This window comes from Rhincodon typus, chromosome 22 (assembly GCF_021869965.1).
Source record: "Rhincodon typus isolate 14 chromosome 22, sRhiTyp1.1, whole genome shotgun sequence".
Classification (NCBI taxonomy): domain Eukaryota; kingdom Metazoa; phylum Chordata; class Chondrichthyes; order Orectolobiformes; family Rhincodontidae; genus Rhincodon; species Rhincodon typus.
In genome coordinates this window covers 9386112-9400129 of record NC_063353.1, presented here as the reverse complement: position 1 = coordinate 9400129, position 14018 = coordinate 9386112, and the positions used below count along the sequence as shown (strand labels likewise).

General features: G+C 40.5%; 1 protein-coding gene across 1 annotated transcript in view; it reads left to right on the top strand.

The window, feature by feature from the left end:
• LOC125485812 (phosphatidylinositol 4-phosphate 3-kinase C2 domain-containing subunit beta-like) overlaps nt 1-14018 on the top strand; it is a 140991-nt gene that overhangs the window by 103759 nt on the left and 23214 nt on the right. The window contains exons 19-23 of the mRNA XM_048610566.1: nt 811-903; nt 4294-4423; nt 5190-5326; nt 11358-11527; nt 12738-12894. Coding sequence (XP_048466523.1) covers nt 811-903; nt 4294-4423; nt 5190-5326; nt 11358-11527; nt 12738-12894 — 687 coding nt within the window. The remainder of the gene's footprint in view (nt 1-810; nt 904-4293; nt 4424-5189; nt 5327-11357; nt 11528-12737; nt 12895-14018) is intronic.

Genomic DNA, 14018 nt, shown 5'->3' with positions numbered 1-14018 from the left:
TATTATGTAAGTGTGTTTAACTTTCTCCCAGTGCTGGGAGGGTGTGTACTCTATTTACATGGCATATTGTGCTGACACAAGACCTTTTTAATCTCTGTGTGAAATAATTTACAGGTTTCTTTTTCTAAGGTTTCAGCCTAGAAGTTCTGATTGGCATTATCTTAACTGGAAAAGATCTAGACTTTATTGCTTTTTCCTTGGTTAACTATTGCTCAGTCATAGGAAGCGAATAAAAGAGAAATCTGCGTTTAATGCAGCATCTTTCAGGCCCTCAGGACTTCCCAAAACCATTTCATAATTGATCAAATTTATTTCTGAAACACATGGTTGGTTTACAGACAAATATGGCAGCCTATTGGGGAAGATTACAATTGCACAACGGCAATAATAACCAGAATGTCCATTTCTGGAACAGTTGGTTGTGCATTTGTGTTTACTGGGTCAGCAATGGGGAACCTGCAATTTCCAAATATACAATGGAATCTTTTGCACATTCATTAACAGAAAGACAAGGACTCAAATTGCATGGAAAGTAGAACGTCCCATAAAAGGCTCTGTAGGAAACAGAAGTGCCAATTGCTACATTCTATGTTAAGGCTATGCTAGTAGAAAATTGAGCCTACCTTCTATTGAGTCAGAAGCAAAAAGCCCCATCATTGGCACCAGGGTATGATTTGGCCCATCAGTCTTTGTTATAGCAAACCAGTTGGCCCACCCTTTAACTGTATCTGCTTCAAATGTTGCTCAAATCCAAATGTTACCAATTTATCATGATACTTATATTTCTATGTTTTTCTCTTTGTGAAAAAGGCATGTTCATATTTCACGTCAAATGCTGTTCCTCTGAAAATTTCTTTCGTAAACGCAGATCCTTGGGGCGAAAATATAAACGTGATATTCAAGGTATGACTGGAACGATTCAAGTCAGCTTAAATTGTGACACATCGGAAAAATCCTACTTAAAGATCGATAGAGCGGTGATTATTTATGACATTAAAGTTATCCTTCTCTGGTTGTCAGTTTAAATTAATCACTGATAGATTGCGTGAAGTCTTTGTTTTTCACAAACTCAATTGCTAGAATATCAAAATAGAACTTTCTAGAATTGTACTCGATGTTTCGAGATGGATATTCCTGAAAAGATCAACCTGCACCACTGTCACCACTCAATATGACCAACGGCAGTTGAAGTTGCTTTAATTGGTCCAATTACTGTAAAATTGTCAAGACTGAAGAAGTGGCAAATGTGATATGGCATCTAAGAGGGGTAATGCATTATATTTTTAATTTAAGTACCAATGCAGTTGACAAGAAGTGATGGATTGCTTTGCAACAGAACAAAGGAACTAGCTGCTGGAACAGAGTGATAGAATTCAAAAGCAGTGAAGTGTTGGAAACGAGTGGTAGTTTGAAACAGTGTGATAGAAGCGGCATTAATGAAAGAATGAACGCAGAGGGGAGGGCAAATGATTTGAACAAAGCGAGGGAAAGGCCAGAAAAAGGGAAAGGAGGGTGTCATGGGAAGAGATTGAGAGAACAATTGGGAAAAAGAGTGAGCAAAAGGAGAGAAATTAGCACAAAGTGAATTAAGGGTGTAGGATTGGAACATTGAATGAAACCGAGGCAATTGAGGAGTTAGTATTGGAAATCAAATAAGTAGCTAGGAGGGAAGCACTGGGATAGAGGTTGAAGAGGTAACTTAAGAGGCTAATTACAGAGATGTAGCAGATTTCAATTCATAGTGTGCTACAATCTTTTTCATGCCCTGAATGTAAATGACCAAAATTAATTGCCACACTCATCTTTGATTAGAATAGAATAAGTAGTAGCACAATCTCTGCTTTTCCACAGATGCTTTGAGAGCTCATTCAATGACATGATGTTACTATAATAATCTTGTAGATCAGTGAGTATAGCTTCTAGTGCTTACTGTTAAAATGACAAAAGACATCCAGTGAATAAATTTGCATTTATCTTTATAATGATAGCTGCTGAACTAATCTGAACTAAACATTTAAGAATGTGGCTCGCTGGTGAAGGCAGACATAAAGAGACAGCAGGTTAAGATTAGCTCTTATGATGTAAATAGCATACAGATTATCTGCTTTATTTCTTTTGAAGCTTGAAAACCTGGTTAAATATATAGTAAAATCGTGTACAGCCAGAATACTACATGAGGTAAATCTAAGGTATTGCTGGACATGTCAGATCCCAGAATGAAATCTGGCTTGTATGTTTACTTTTGTTTATTGATGTGGTGGTCAGTCACTGAGACATATTCACGTGAGATTGCAGATTTTCCTCAACAACCTAACAGAAGTTTATTACACAAAAGACGAAACCAAAAAAGAAACAAATTAATCTATCACTTAGGGCAACACGGTGGTTCAGAGGTTAGCACTGCAGCCTCACAGCGCCAGGGACCCAGGTTCGATTCCAGCCTAAAGTGACTAATGTGGAGTTTGCACATTCTCCTCATGCCTGCGTGGGCTTCCACTGGGTGCTCCGATTTCCTCCCACAGTCCAAAGATGTGCAGGCTTGGTAGATTGGCCATGCTAAATTGTCCAGAGATGCATAGGTTGGGTTGGATTAGCCATGGTAAATGCAAGGTTATAGGGATAAGGTCTGGGTAGGATGCTCTTCAAAGACTTGATGGGCTGAATGCCCCCCTTACACACTGTAGGGATCCTGTAAAGAAGACAATTTTAAAATAACTTAAAACACAGCAAAACAAAGTTTCCTGGAGATAGCAAGAACTGCAGGTGCTGTAAGTCAGAGTCAATACAGTGTGGGGCTGGAGGAACACAGCAGTCACACAGCATCAGAGGAGCAGGAAAGTCGACGTTTCCGGTCGGGATCCTTCATCAGGACTGGACGGGGGTACGGGAGCTCAGAAATAGTAACCCAACATCCATATACGCAAGGCTTTCAACTTATTTCTTATTTCATCTATTCATTCAAAATTCAAGTCCAGAGAAATTGCCTCCCATATTTAAATCTGACCAAACTGATTGTGTCTAGTTTATTTTTTAATTCTGTGAACTGTGGGGTCTTCTTGCATGAATACCTACAAAACTGAGAGTGTAGATATTATCAGCTTCTAAAAACTTGTACATTTCTAACCAAACCCTTCACATCTGGAAGTTGCACAGAGTAGACTTCTGTTGAGGTAACTTATTGTCTGTTATACTCTGAGAACTCCATTCTGGGAGAAAAACCAAACTTGCTTTTGACCCCTATCAGGTCTCCCCCAAACTACCCAAAAGATTTTTAATCTTTTCTTTCTTAAATAAAACCAATCCTTGGTTATCCTGAAATGAAGCTGAGCTAATGGCCTTAAATTGTTTATTCCACCCGTAGTAAGCCACCACAGTATAAACAATTTCCATTAACACTCAACCGGCCGCCTGCTCTCTGACCTTACCCTTTTAAGAAAAAATCCAGAGAAAAGTAACCATACACATATACATAATTTATACATATTTCATCGCACAACTGAAGTCAAGGTCTGATCTCAACAAGCAAGGCATGTGCAGGCTCCTTGAACCATCGTGAACTCCAAAGATAGTGTGGCTAATCTATTTCACTAGAACCATCCATTTTAGTATACTTTTGTAAACTAAAAGCAGACAAAACTCTGAGTATTACCTTTCTCATGTGAAGAAAATTAATTTGCCAGGATATCGTACCAAGTGTAATCTTCAAGAAAAACATGATTTGTGGCCAAAGGACATTTAAACCAGTTGAACGAACATAATGCAATATGTGTTTTAAAGTTAAATATTTCAACATGTTTTAATATTTTTGCGATAGATTCTGCTCTTAATATTTATAATAGAAACTACCCATGTAAACTTGTCATCTTGAAACTACACCTGTCCACCAGTGGTGGCACCACCTCTTTTGAAGACAGCGTAATAGCAACATGCTAATTTCCTGGCCAGTTTCAGTTTTAAATGTCACTGTCAGAAACTAGAATGGAAAATATACTCAATAGATATTCCTATTTGACATAATATGGTTTGCATTTCCCGTGATTGCTGCATTTGAATCGTGTGACAGCGTTCCTAGTTTCATCCTCGTTTTATCCTGCAACACAATAGTATCTCCTTCAACTTGTGCATTGTGTAACATTAAAAATATTGTATCCAACAACACTTCCTGCAAATATCACACTGACGTCCTATTGTTAAATTACATATGCTTCAATACCCTAAGCAGCAATGTAATTGGGGCATCTATTGCATACTTACTGGATTTATGAACTTGTTGGTATTGAAATTTCTTTTCAGTCAGGAGACGACCTTCGACAGGATATGCTTGTTCTGCAGCTGGTTAAAGTGATGGACAGGATCTGGTGCCAGGAGGGGCTGCATATGAGCATGATCATCTATAGGTGCATATCAACAGGAAGGGGAAGAGGTCTGTGCTACAGCATTGTCTTCACTATTAAACATATTAGACCCTTAAAAAATGTATAACACAATGATAAAAAGTTTACATTTTTTGCATAATCAATATTTGTAAGGCCATCCTTGCTGTTGCTCACTATACTTAGTAAAACTTCAAGTGCTTTTAGCAAAGATTTCAAATCAATACTTTTAGCACTACACACAAAAAAGCCAAAATATTTTTACTTCAATGTTTAATAAGTAATGCTCTGCATTTGTTAGGAGTATGATGGTAATGAAAGCAAAAGATATGTTCAACAGAAATTATATGAAATTTTCCATAAGCAACTTACTGAAGATCATGATGTAAATTCAACCCTTACATTTTTGTTTTATTCATTTACGGGATGTGGCATAATTGACTAGGCAGCATTTATTATATTGCCGAGAGAGTAGTTAAAAGTCAACCACACTGCTGTGTGGTCTGGAGTCACATGCAGGCCAAACCAGGTATGGCAGTTTCCTTCCCTAAAGGATGTTACTGAACCAGATGGACTTGTCCTGATAATCAACGATGAAATCATGCTCATTATTAGACTCTTATTTCCAGATTATTTTGCTGAATTCAACTTCACCACCTGCAATAACAGGATATGAACTTGGGATCCCAGAACATTATCTAGGCCATGATCTCCCCATTGGTTACTACTGTATAGTATTGGATTTAATGCAGGTAAAATGTAAAATGTTCATGGCTTTTGTACACTGCTTCACTCAAGCTCTTGTACTCCTTGCAGGCTTGGTGGAGATGATCCCTGGTGCCACAACACTTGCCAAGATCCATATGAAACATGGTATCATTGGGCCACTCAAGGAGAACACTCTTTTAAAATGGTTCCAGGAACACAACCCCTCTGAAGAACAGCACAAGAATGTGAGCATTAATCTTATATTTGCTTCATGAGAAAAAAAAACGATGCTCTTCTACTGCAATAGTATCTTCCTATTAAATAACTAGTGTTTTGGGAGCTGCTTGTAATCAGTTCAACGTTGCAGTGATTACCCTCCATCAACTGCCCAAACTTTATTATTTGCTGTATATTGGACAGGATTTACAACAGATAAAAGCGGATCTTGCATTGAACTTGTATGTTCCACATTCAGAAGAGCACTAATAGATCCTAGAGTTGGATGAATAATGAGATTGCTTAATATTATAAAGAAAATTTCCCAAAATCCATTGTATTTGCAATCCAACAAAGCAAACTGAAGTCAATGATGAGGGAGAATTGAACGCAGTTTTAGAATAAATGAATCTCAGCAAAGGTTCAAAACTGAACCATATTGGTATAACCACAGTGTTCCATTAGGTAAAAACTCAAACAATTGCGACATTCCCCGCAGGACCATTGCTTGAGGTTTTGTTCTACAGAACTGAGTCAACTTCCATCTGTATAATACCCAAAATCTTGACTTCTCCTTTCCTCCAGAAGCTGCCTGGATTGCTGTGTTCTTCCAACCTCCTATTTGTCTACCAACTGAGTTGTTACTGCTAATATGCTAATAAGCCAAGGACCAGAATGAAATCACATTATCAACTGCTATGTGCGATCCAATGGAAGCAAGCTAGAACCTAAATGCATATACAGTACAGTTAACTGTGATTGCAACTTGTAGTCTCAGCTGTTACATAAACCTAGTTTTCGAGTAAACTGAATCCTCACTACTCATTGTGTCACTTACAATTAACATACATAAAACCCAACATGGTGGCAGTGGTGAGGATTTTTCTTAAGAAACATAAGCAGTGATGTGAATTTGCCTCTGTTAGACTGCATATGGCTGTTGGTTATGTGGTTGCATCCTGTTCTTGTCTCATTTGAATATCCATTTGTTAAAGCAACACAAATTCTTCAAGCAATAACACAATTCCCAATCTCCTCAGGCAGCTACCGTTATACACAAAAAGCAGACTGTCAGTAATAACAGTCATTTAGCACTTACAAAAAAGGTTTGGTTAAATACTTGATTGACCAATGACTCCAGAATGAATCATTAACCAGACATTTGTTGATTCCAATGACTGGAAAAGATTCCATGACATGACTCAAAGAAGCACAAGGATCTTGGTCAACACTTATCTCTCAATCACAATAGGAGAGCATGTTAACTGATCAGAAAGTTTTAGAAATACTGATAATTCAAGCAGCATCTGGGCAGAGAGTTAAGGACATTAGGTATTTGTCCTTTCATTGGAATTCAGGTTTCCGTCCACAGCATTTTCCTCTCACATTAACTCATTAGTTATTTTAATATTATTTACAGGAACCTGGTAACCGATTCAGTAACTGATTCAGTAACAGCAGTGACTATAATTACAAATTCATCAGTCATAACATGCCTTAGAATTTCACCCTAATTTTCAGATGTCCACAAATGGTAACAATGCATTCAGCTGCCTAGTGCCTAACATTTAGAATTCTATTTCAATGTTTTCCTAAATACCTTGCAGACCCAAAGAATTGAGACCAATCTTAACTTCCTGAGTTTTCCTAAAGACAATAATAACACAACATACTTTACCTACGCGAAAATTCTGACCCTATTAGTTGATAGTTCTAATGACTCTAACACCTTTCTTCTCTATAATTCATGAGATACAAGAGTCTCTTGCTGGGCCAACCTTTGCTCTCCATTACCAACTTGCCTTGAAAAGTTAATGGTGAGCTGTCTTCTTGACCCATGGCAGTACATGGGGTTTGAGCACGCCACCTGGTGCTACTGTAAGGGAATTTCCAGGAGTTTTACTCAGTCCAAGTGATATAGTTCCAAGTCAGTATATTGTGTAGCTTAGAGGGAACATGCAGGAGTCCCCTCCCCCATTTCTGAAGAAGGGTCCTGACCCAAAACGTCAGCTTTCCTGCTCCTCTGATGCTGCCTGGCCTACTGTGTTCATCCAGCTCTACACCTTGTTATTCCAGACTCCAACATCAGCAGTTCCTACTATCTCTTCATATAGGTCTGCTGCCTTTTTACTTCTGCATAGTGGAGATTGTGGTCTTGAGAGGTTCTGTTGCAAGTTGCTTGGCAGGTTCCTGCATTGCATTGTGTTGATGGTACATACTGCTTGAGTGAATGTTTAAGGTGATGAATTGGGTGTCAATCAAGTTGGCTGTTTTGTCCTGGGTAGTGTCAAGCTTCTTGAAAGTTGTTAGAGCTGCCCTCATCAAGGTACATGGCCCATATTCCATCACACTCTGGTTCTTTTTCTTATAGATGGTGATCAAGTTTTGAACAGTCAGGAAGTGAGTTACTCAACTCAGGATTCCCACTTTCTGATCTGCTCTGTAGCCACAATATCTTTACAACTGGTTCAAGTTTTATCATAACACCCAGGATATTGGCAAAGGGGGATTATTTGATGGTAATGTTGTTGAATGTCAAAGGGAGCACAGACTGAGAATGATACAGAACACTGCATAATCATCAGCAAATATTCCCACCTCTGACCTGATGATGGAAGAAAGATCCTAGATGATGCAGCTGAAGATAGTTGGGCTGAAGATATTACCCTGAGGAACTCCTATAGAGATGTCATGGGTCTGAGATGTTAGGCTTGGAACAACCACAATCATCCTCCTTTATGCTAGGGATGACTCCAACCAGTGAAGAGTTTTCTCCCTGATTCCCATAGACTACATTTTGATAGAGCCCCTTCATGTCACATTCAGCCAAAACTACCTTGATGTCAAAGGCAGTCACTTGCACCCCACCTCTGAAATTAGCTGTTTTATCCATGTTTAGACTAAGGCTGAAGTAAGGAGAGGAGTCAAGTGACTCTGGTGGAACCCAAACCAAGATCAATGAGCAGGCAAGTGTTGTTTGATAGCACAGTTGTGAAGCCGTCCACCATTGTGCTGATGATTGACAGTAGATTGACGGGGCGGTAATTGGGTGATTTGGAGTTATTCCGCTTTTTGTAGCCAGGACACACTTGGGCAATTTTCCATTTTGTAAATTAGATACTAACAGTGTAGTTGTACTGGAATAGCTTGGCAAGGGGGCCCAGCTTGTTCTGGAGCACAAGTTTTCTATCTGACAGATGGAACATTGTCAGGGCCCATAGCCTTTGCAGTAACCAGAGCCTTCAGTTGCATTTTGATAGCACGTGGAATGAATTGAATTGGCATCTTCGAAGATCTCAAGAGGAAACCAAGGCCAATTGTCAATGAGAATTATTCAACTATACTAGTTCAGTCAACAGTAAAACATTACAATGTTTCCTTCATTGGAGAAGTCAACAAAAAATTTCACAAATTGCTTTGAAGTGGGGTTGACTGAAAACTCAATTTACTTAGTTGCAGAGATAGTAGGAACTGCAGATGCTGTAGAATCCGAGACAACAAGATGCAGAGCTGGATGAACACAGCAGGCCAAGCAGCATGCTTCTGCTCCCATGATGCTGCTTGGCCTGCTGTGTTCAGCCAGCTCTGCACCTTGTTGTCTCTTACTTAGTTGCAGTTGAGTCCATACAGGTTAATGTATTCTGTGCAAGTGAATGTTCCTATTCAGTTGTAATATTTTGCACAGGTCTTGGCCACAATTAATCTAGAGGCTGGCATTTGATAGATGTTCCAGTAAAACCTGTGATTAATTTTGGAAAGAAATGTGGGAATTTGAGAGTTGTGAGTACAAGATAGTCACCACATTCGTACATGAGCATGCACAGGGAGGTCTTTCAGTTGCATGCACTGATGTGAAGTCCAGGGACTTAATTTTCAATCCTGGGGGGTCAGGAACCCACCATCACAAACATTTCCAAGAACTGAGCCGACATTTCAACTGCATTACTTATGAGACAATATCTTCAGGTGCACATGGCCCCATTCACTGTGCTGAGCTCTGCCAGAAGGCAGGAGCTGACTATTAAGCTTCATGATGGAGCCTGCGACTACTTTGTAAAATCAAGGGAGAGGAAATCAGTGGGCCAGGAGTAAGAATCCAACTATTGGCACAGAGTAAAGGTGATGAAAAACCTTCCTTTCTTACCACGACACTCCACACAGTCTTACTCAGCGCAATAAAGAACAACATGTACAAACAAAAAGTGTACCACAGCAGTGAGTCAGCGTCAGCCTGGATTATGCACTACACTTTATGGGGTAGATTTTGAGCCTTCTGACTTGAGAAGTGAGAACACTGATAAGTGACACAAGGTTGAGAGTAAGTTTATCAGGGATCATTGGACGTTTGCTTAGACTGTCACATTAATTTGATCTTTCCACGAATCATTGAGAAGGATAGCAGAGGGAAATTTTTAAACTCTTCGAGTTCTTCTTCTTTGTACCATGTATTATCAAATAGGATTCCATCAATCATGCTGAAATAAAACTGTTTTGCTGCTATGCAGGCATTATGGATTCCTGCCTCCTAGCTCTCACAATTGCAGTAGCTCAATCCAATGGTGGGCAAGACCAGTTATTTAGTTTGAACCTGGACTTCTTAGCAGCAAGTCTTGCCCAATGTGTGGATGGTGGCTGGTTTCATGAGGCATAGCTACTGTCTGGGATGAGTCTAGAAACTTCTAAAGATGAGATGTAGGAGCAGAAAGAGGCCATTCAGCCCAAGTCTACTCCACCATTCAATTATATCATCCTGATAATCTTCAACTCCACATTCCTACTTTTTCCCCACAACCCTTTACTCCCTTACTGATTAAAAATCTGTTTATCTCAGCCTTGAATATACTTAATAACCCATCCTCAGCAGATCTCTGTGGTAAAGAATTTCGCATATTCACCACCTTCTGAGACAAGACATTCCTCCTTATCTCTGTCTTAAATGTGCAACCCCTTGTTCTGAGATTATGCCCTATGGCTTGTTCTGAGATTATGCCCTATGGTCCTAGACTCTCCAACAAGGGGAGACAGCCTTCTGCATCTACTCTATCAAGTCCTCCAAGAATTTTATGTTTCAATAAGGTTGCTTTTCATTCTTCTATATTCCAATCAGTTCAAGCCAAAACTACTCAACCTCTTATCATAAGACATTCCCTCGATAGATGGTATAAGAGTCATGAACCTTCTCTGGATTTCCTCAAATCCCATAATAACTTAACCTAGACAAGGAGCCTGAAACTATTCACAATAATCCAGCAATGGTGTTACTAGTGCCTTGTATAATTTTAGCAAAGCCTCCTTATTTTTATGCTCCTTTCTCTTTGAAACAAAGGCCAACATTCCATTTGCCTTCCCTTAGGTGAATATCTAAGTCTGCTCAAATAAAAACCGAAAGAACTGTGGATGCTATAAATCAGGAACAAAAACAAAGCTGCTGGAAAAGCTCAGCAGGTCTGGCAGCATCTGCGAAGGTTCCGAGGAAGGGTCACCAGACCTGAAACACTAACTCTGTTTTTTCCTTCAATGATGCTGCCAGACCTGCTGAGCTTTTCCAGCAACTTTGTTCTTGATCCAAGTCTTTTCGCCAGGGTAAGGGACTCCAAAACTAGAGGGCATAGATTTAAGGTTTGAGGGGAAAGATTTAAAAGGGACGTGTGGGGCAACTTTTCACACAGAGCGTGGTGTGGAGATAGATCAGGCTGCCAAAAGAATCGGTAGAGGAGGATACAACTACAACATTTAAAAGACATTTGGACAGGTACATGGATAGGAAAGGTTTAGAGGGATATGAGCCAAACACAGGCAAATGGGACTAGTTCAGTTTAGGAAAACTGGTCAACATGGGCGAGTTGGGCCAAAGTGCCTGTTTCCTTGCTATATGACTCAATTACCCACTGAATGTGGATGCTAGCTTTTGGAAATTCGTGGACGAGGACTCCAAAATCCCTTTGTATACATATTCATAAACGATGTACCACGACTGATGTTTAGGACTAAGATTTTGTTTCATTTCCTGAATTTAAGGTTTATGCTGCATCATTTATGTATCATTGTTTTGCTCATTAGGCTGTGGAAAACTTTGTAAACTCCTGTGCAGGCTGGTGTGTTGCTACATTCATTCTGGGTATCTGTGACCGTCACAACGACAACATAATGCTGAAAACCACAGGCCACATGTTCCACATAGACTTCGGAAAAATACTGGGTCATGCTCAAATGATCGGAAGCATGAAAAGGTAAGTTCATTTAGCTTTATCTCCAGAGTGTCTCACTGCACACATCCTTGGGGATGGCGTCAAGTCTAAGTCTGGAAGTTTAAACTCAAAATATTGGCTGGTAATCAAGTACAGTACTGAGGGAGTGCTGCATTGTCTGAACATTCAAGTTCAGGGTCATCCATCTGGCTGCTCAGGTGGATATTAGATATGGATGGCATGGTGGCTCAGTGGTTAGCACTGCTGCCTCACAGTTCCAGAGACCTGGGTTCAAGTCCACTCTTGGGCGACTGTCTGTGTGGAGTTTGCACGTTCTCCCCGTGACTGCGTGGGTTTCCTTCGGGTGCTCCGGTTTCCTCCCACAGTGCAAAGATTTGCAGATTAAGTGGGTTAGCCATGCTAAATTGCCCATAGTGTCTGGGGATATGCAGGCTAGGTGGATTTGCCATGCTTAAATGCAAGGTTACAGGGATAGGGTGAGTCTGGGTGGGATGCTTTTCAGAGGGTTGATATGGGCTGAATGGCCTGCTTCCATTCTGGAAGGATTCTATGATATCTCGAGGCAGTTTCTGAAAAAAGATTAGGTGTGTTCACCCAGTTATCAAGCTGATAATTATCTCTCAACCAATATTAATAGAATGGTTGAGATAACACAGTTGTGGAACTGGAGGAACACGGCAGGCCAGGCAGCATCAGAGGAGTAGGAAAGTTGACGTTTCAGGTCGGGACCCTTCTTCATTGACCCAACCCGAAACGTCAACTTTCCAACTCCTCTGATGCTGCCCGGCCTGCTGTGTTCCTCTAGCTCCACACTGTGTTACCTCTGACTCCAGCATTAGCAGTTCTTATTATCACTTAATAGAATGGTTAATGTCTAGTCACTTATCATAGTGCTGTTTGTGGGATCTTGCTATGCATTTTCTAATTGACAGCACTGATCACAATGACCCAGCGGTTGAAAAAGGCAGTTCAACACCACCTTCTTCAGGGCGATTAGAGATGGGCAATAAATATTGACCCTGCCAGTGATGCCCACATCCTGTGAATGACATTTCTTCGTTTTAAAATGATTATACTTCGAAAGTACTTTGTTATTATAAAATGCAGTAGGTGTCCTCAGGTTATGAAAGGCTCTAGCTCTTTTATCATATCAAAGAGTAACATTTCTGTTTATTAACTCAAAAGAGTACAGTCCATATGTTAATCAGGGTTTGTCCATGCTTATAACCAGGGATCGTGTTCCTTTTATATTTACATCTGAAATGGAGCACTTCATCACAGAAGGTGGAAAAGATGGAGCTCGTTTCCAGATGTTTGTGGACCTGAGCTGTCGGGCTTACAACATCATTCGACAACACACTCAACTCTTGATGAATCTACTCGAATTGGTAAGAGCAAAAAGGCACTTTACATTTGTCGAGTTTTCGAAACATCAAGGTCCTCAAAATTCCCAAATCCAAGGAGAAGATTTCCACCTGGTTGTGGTGAGGGTTGAGGTTTTGCACACAATTCTTCTGTTGGTAAAAATTGTTTTAAGATACTAGTAGGTGACTGAATGCAGTTCTTCAGACTTGGTCGGCCTCACCACCTAACCCCTGCACCAACAGGAGCAATTCTTGGACCACCCCAGACGTTCCATCCAATCCACTCCTTAAAAGCCACAAGGGTATCTTCTGATGACTGCAACACAGGTCTGTGTAACTGGGGAAAGAGATGATTGGATGGATGGGGATTGACGAAGTTCCAGACCTGAGCACTGGCATCCCGATAAAACAACTGAAACAAAATGGGGTAATTTTCAACTCACGCACTTTTCGTTTTAATAACAAGAGGCTAGCAGCCCCGGATAACTAGAGTCTGGAAAGATTTCTGTGATAATCCAGACCTATCAGATGTAATTTTCAGATGGGGGTCTAAGTCCAAAATCAGCCAAAGCTGCTGAACTGCACAAGTCAGAGTGCCACACTGACAACGTGGGATGGAATGTGCATCGTTGGGCATCCTAAACCATGGGTCTTTGAGAGGATGCTCAAAAGTGTGCCCAGGTGATGTTTCATTTTTAATTTTGTTGCACTGTTCTTGGGCTCATTAAAATCTCCATCGCACTGCCAGCCTCCCACCAATCTCAGGATCACCTCACCCTCTCGGTTGGATCCAACATGTCAGCCTGCGAATACACTCACTTTCTGCTCTCCCAGTGCTAACAAGCAACAGTAGGCACCCATGACTATCCACAGTTTAGACTATAAAACCCCAACTTTCCAATGGATTTCCACCTTCGTGCAAGGTTTGTTTGTGTGTTTATGTGTGTGTGCGAGTGTGAGAATGAAGTGTGTCTGCAGTGTATGTTTGTGTGTGTCTGTGTGTGTTTTTGTCATGTGTGTTTGAGTGTGCCCTTGTGTGAGTGTGTCTGTGTGTGTTTGAGTGTGTTTTTCTGTGAGTGTGTGTGTGTTTTTGTGTGTGTGTGTGTGTTTGAGTGTGTTTTTGTGTGTGCGTGTCTGTGTGTGAAGTG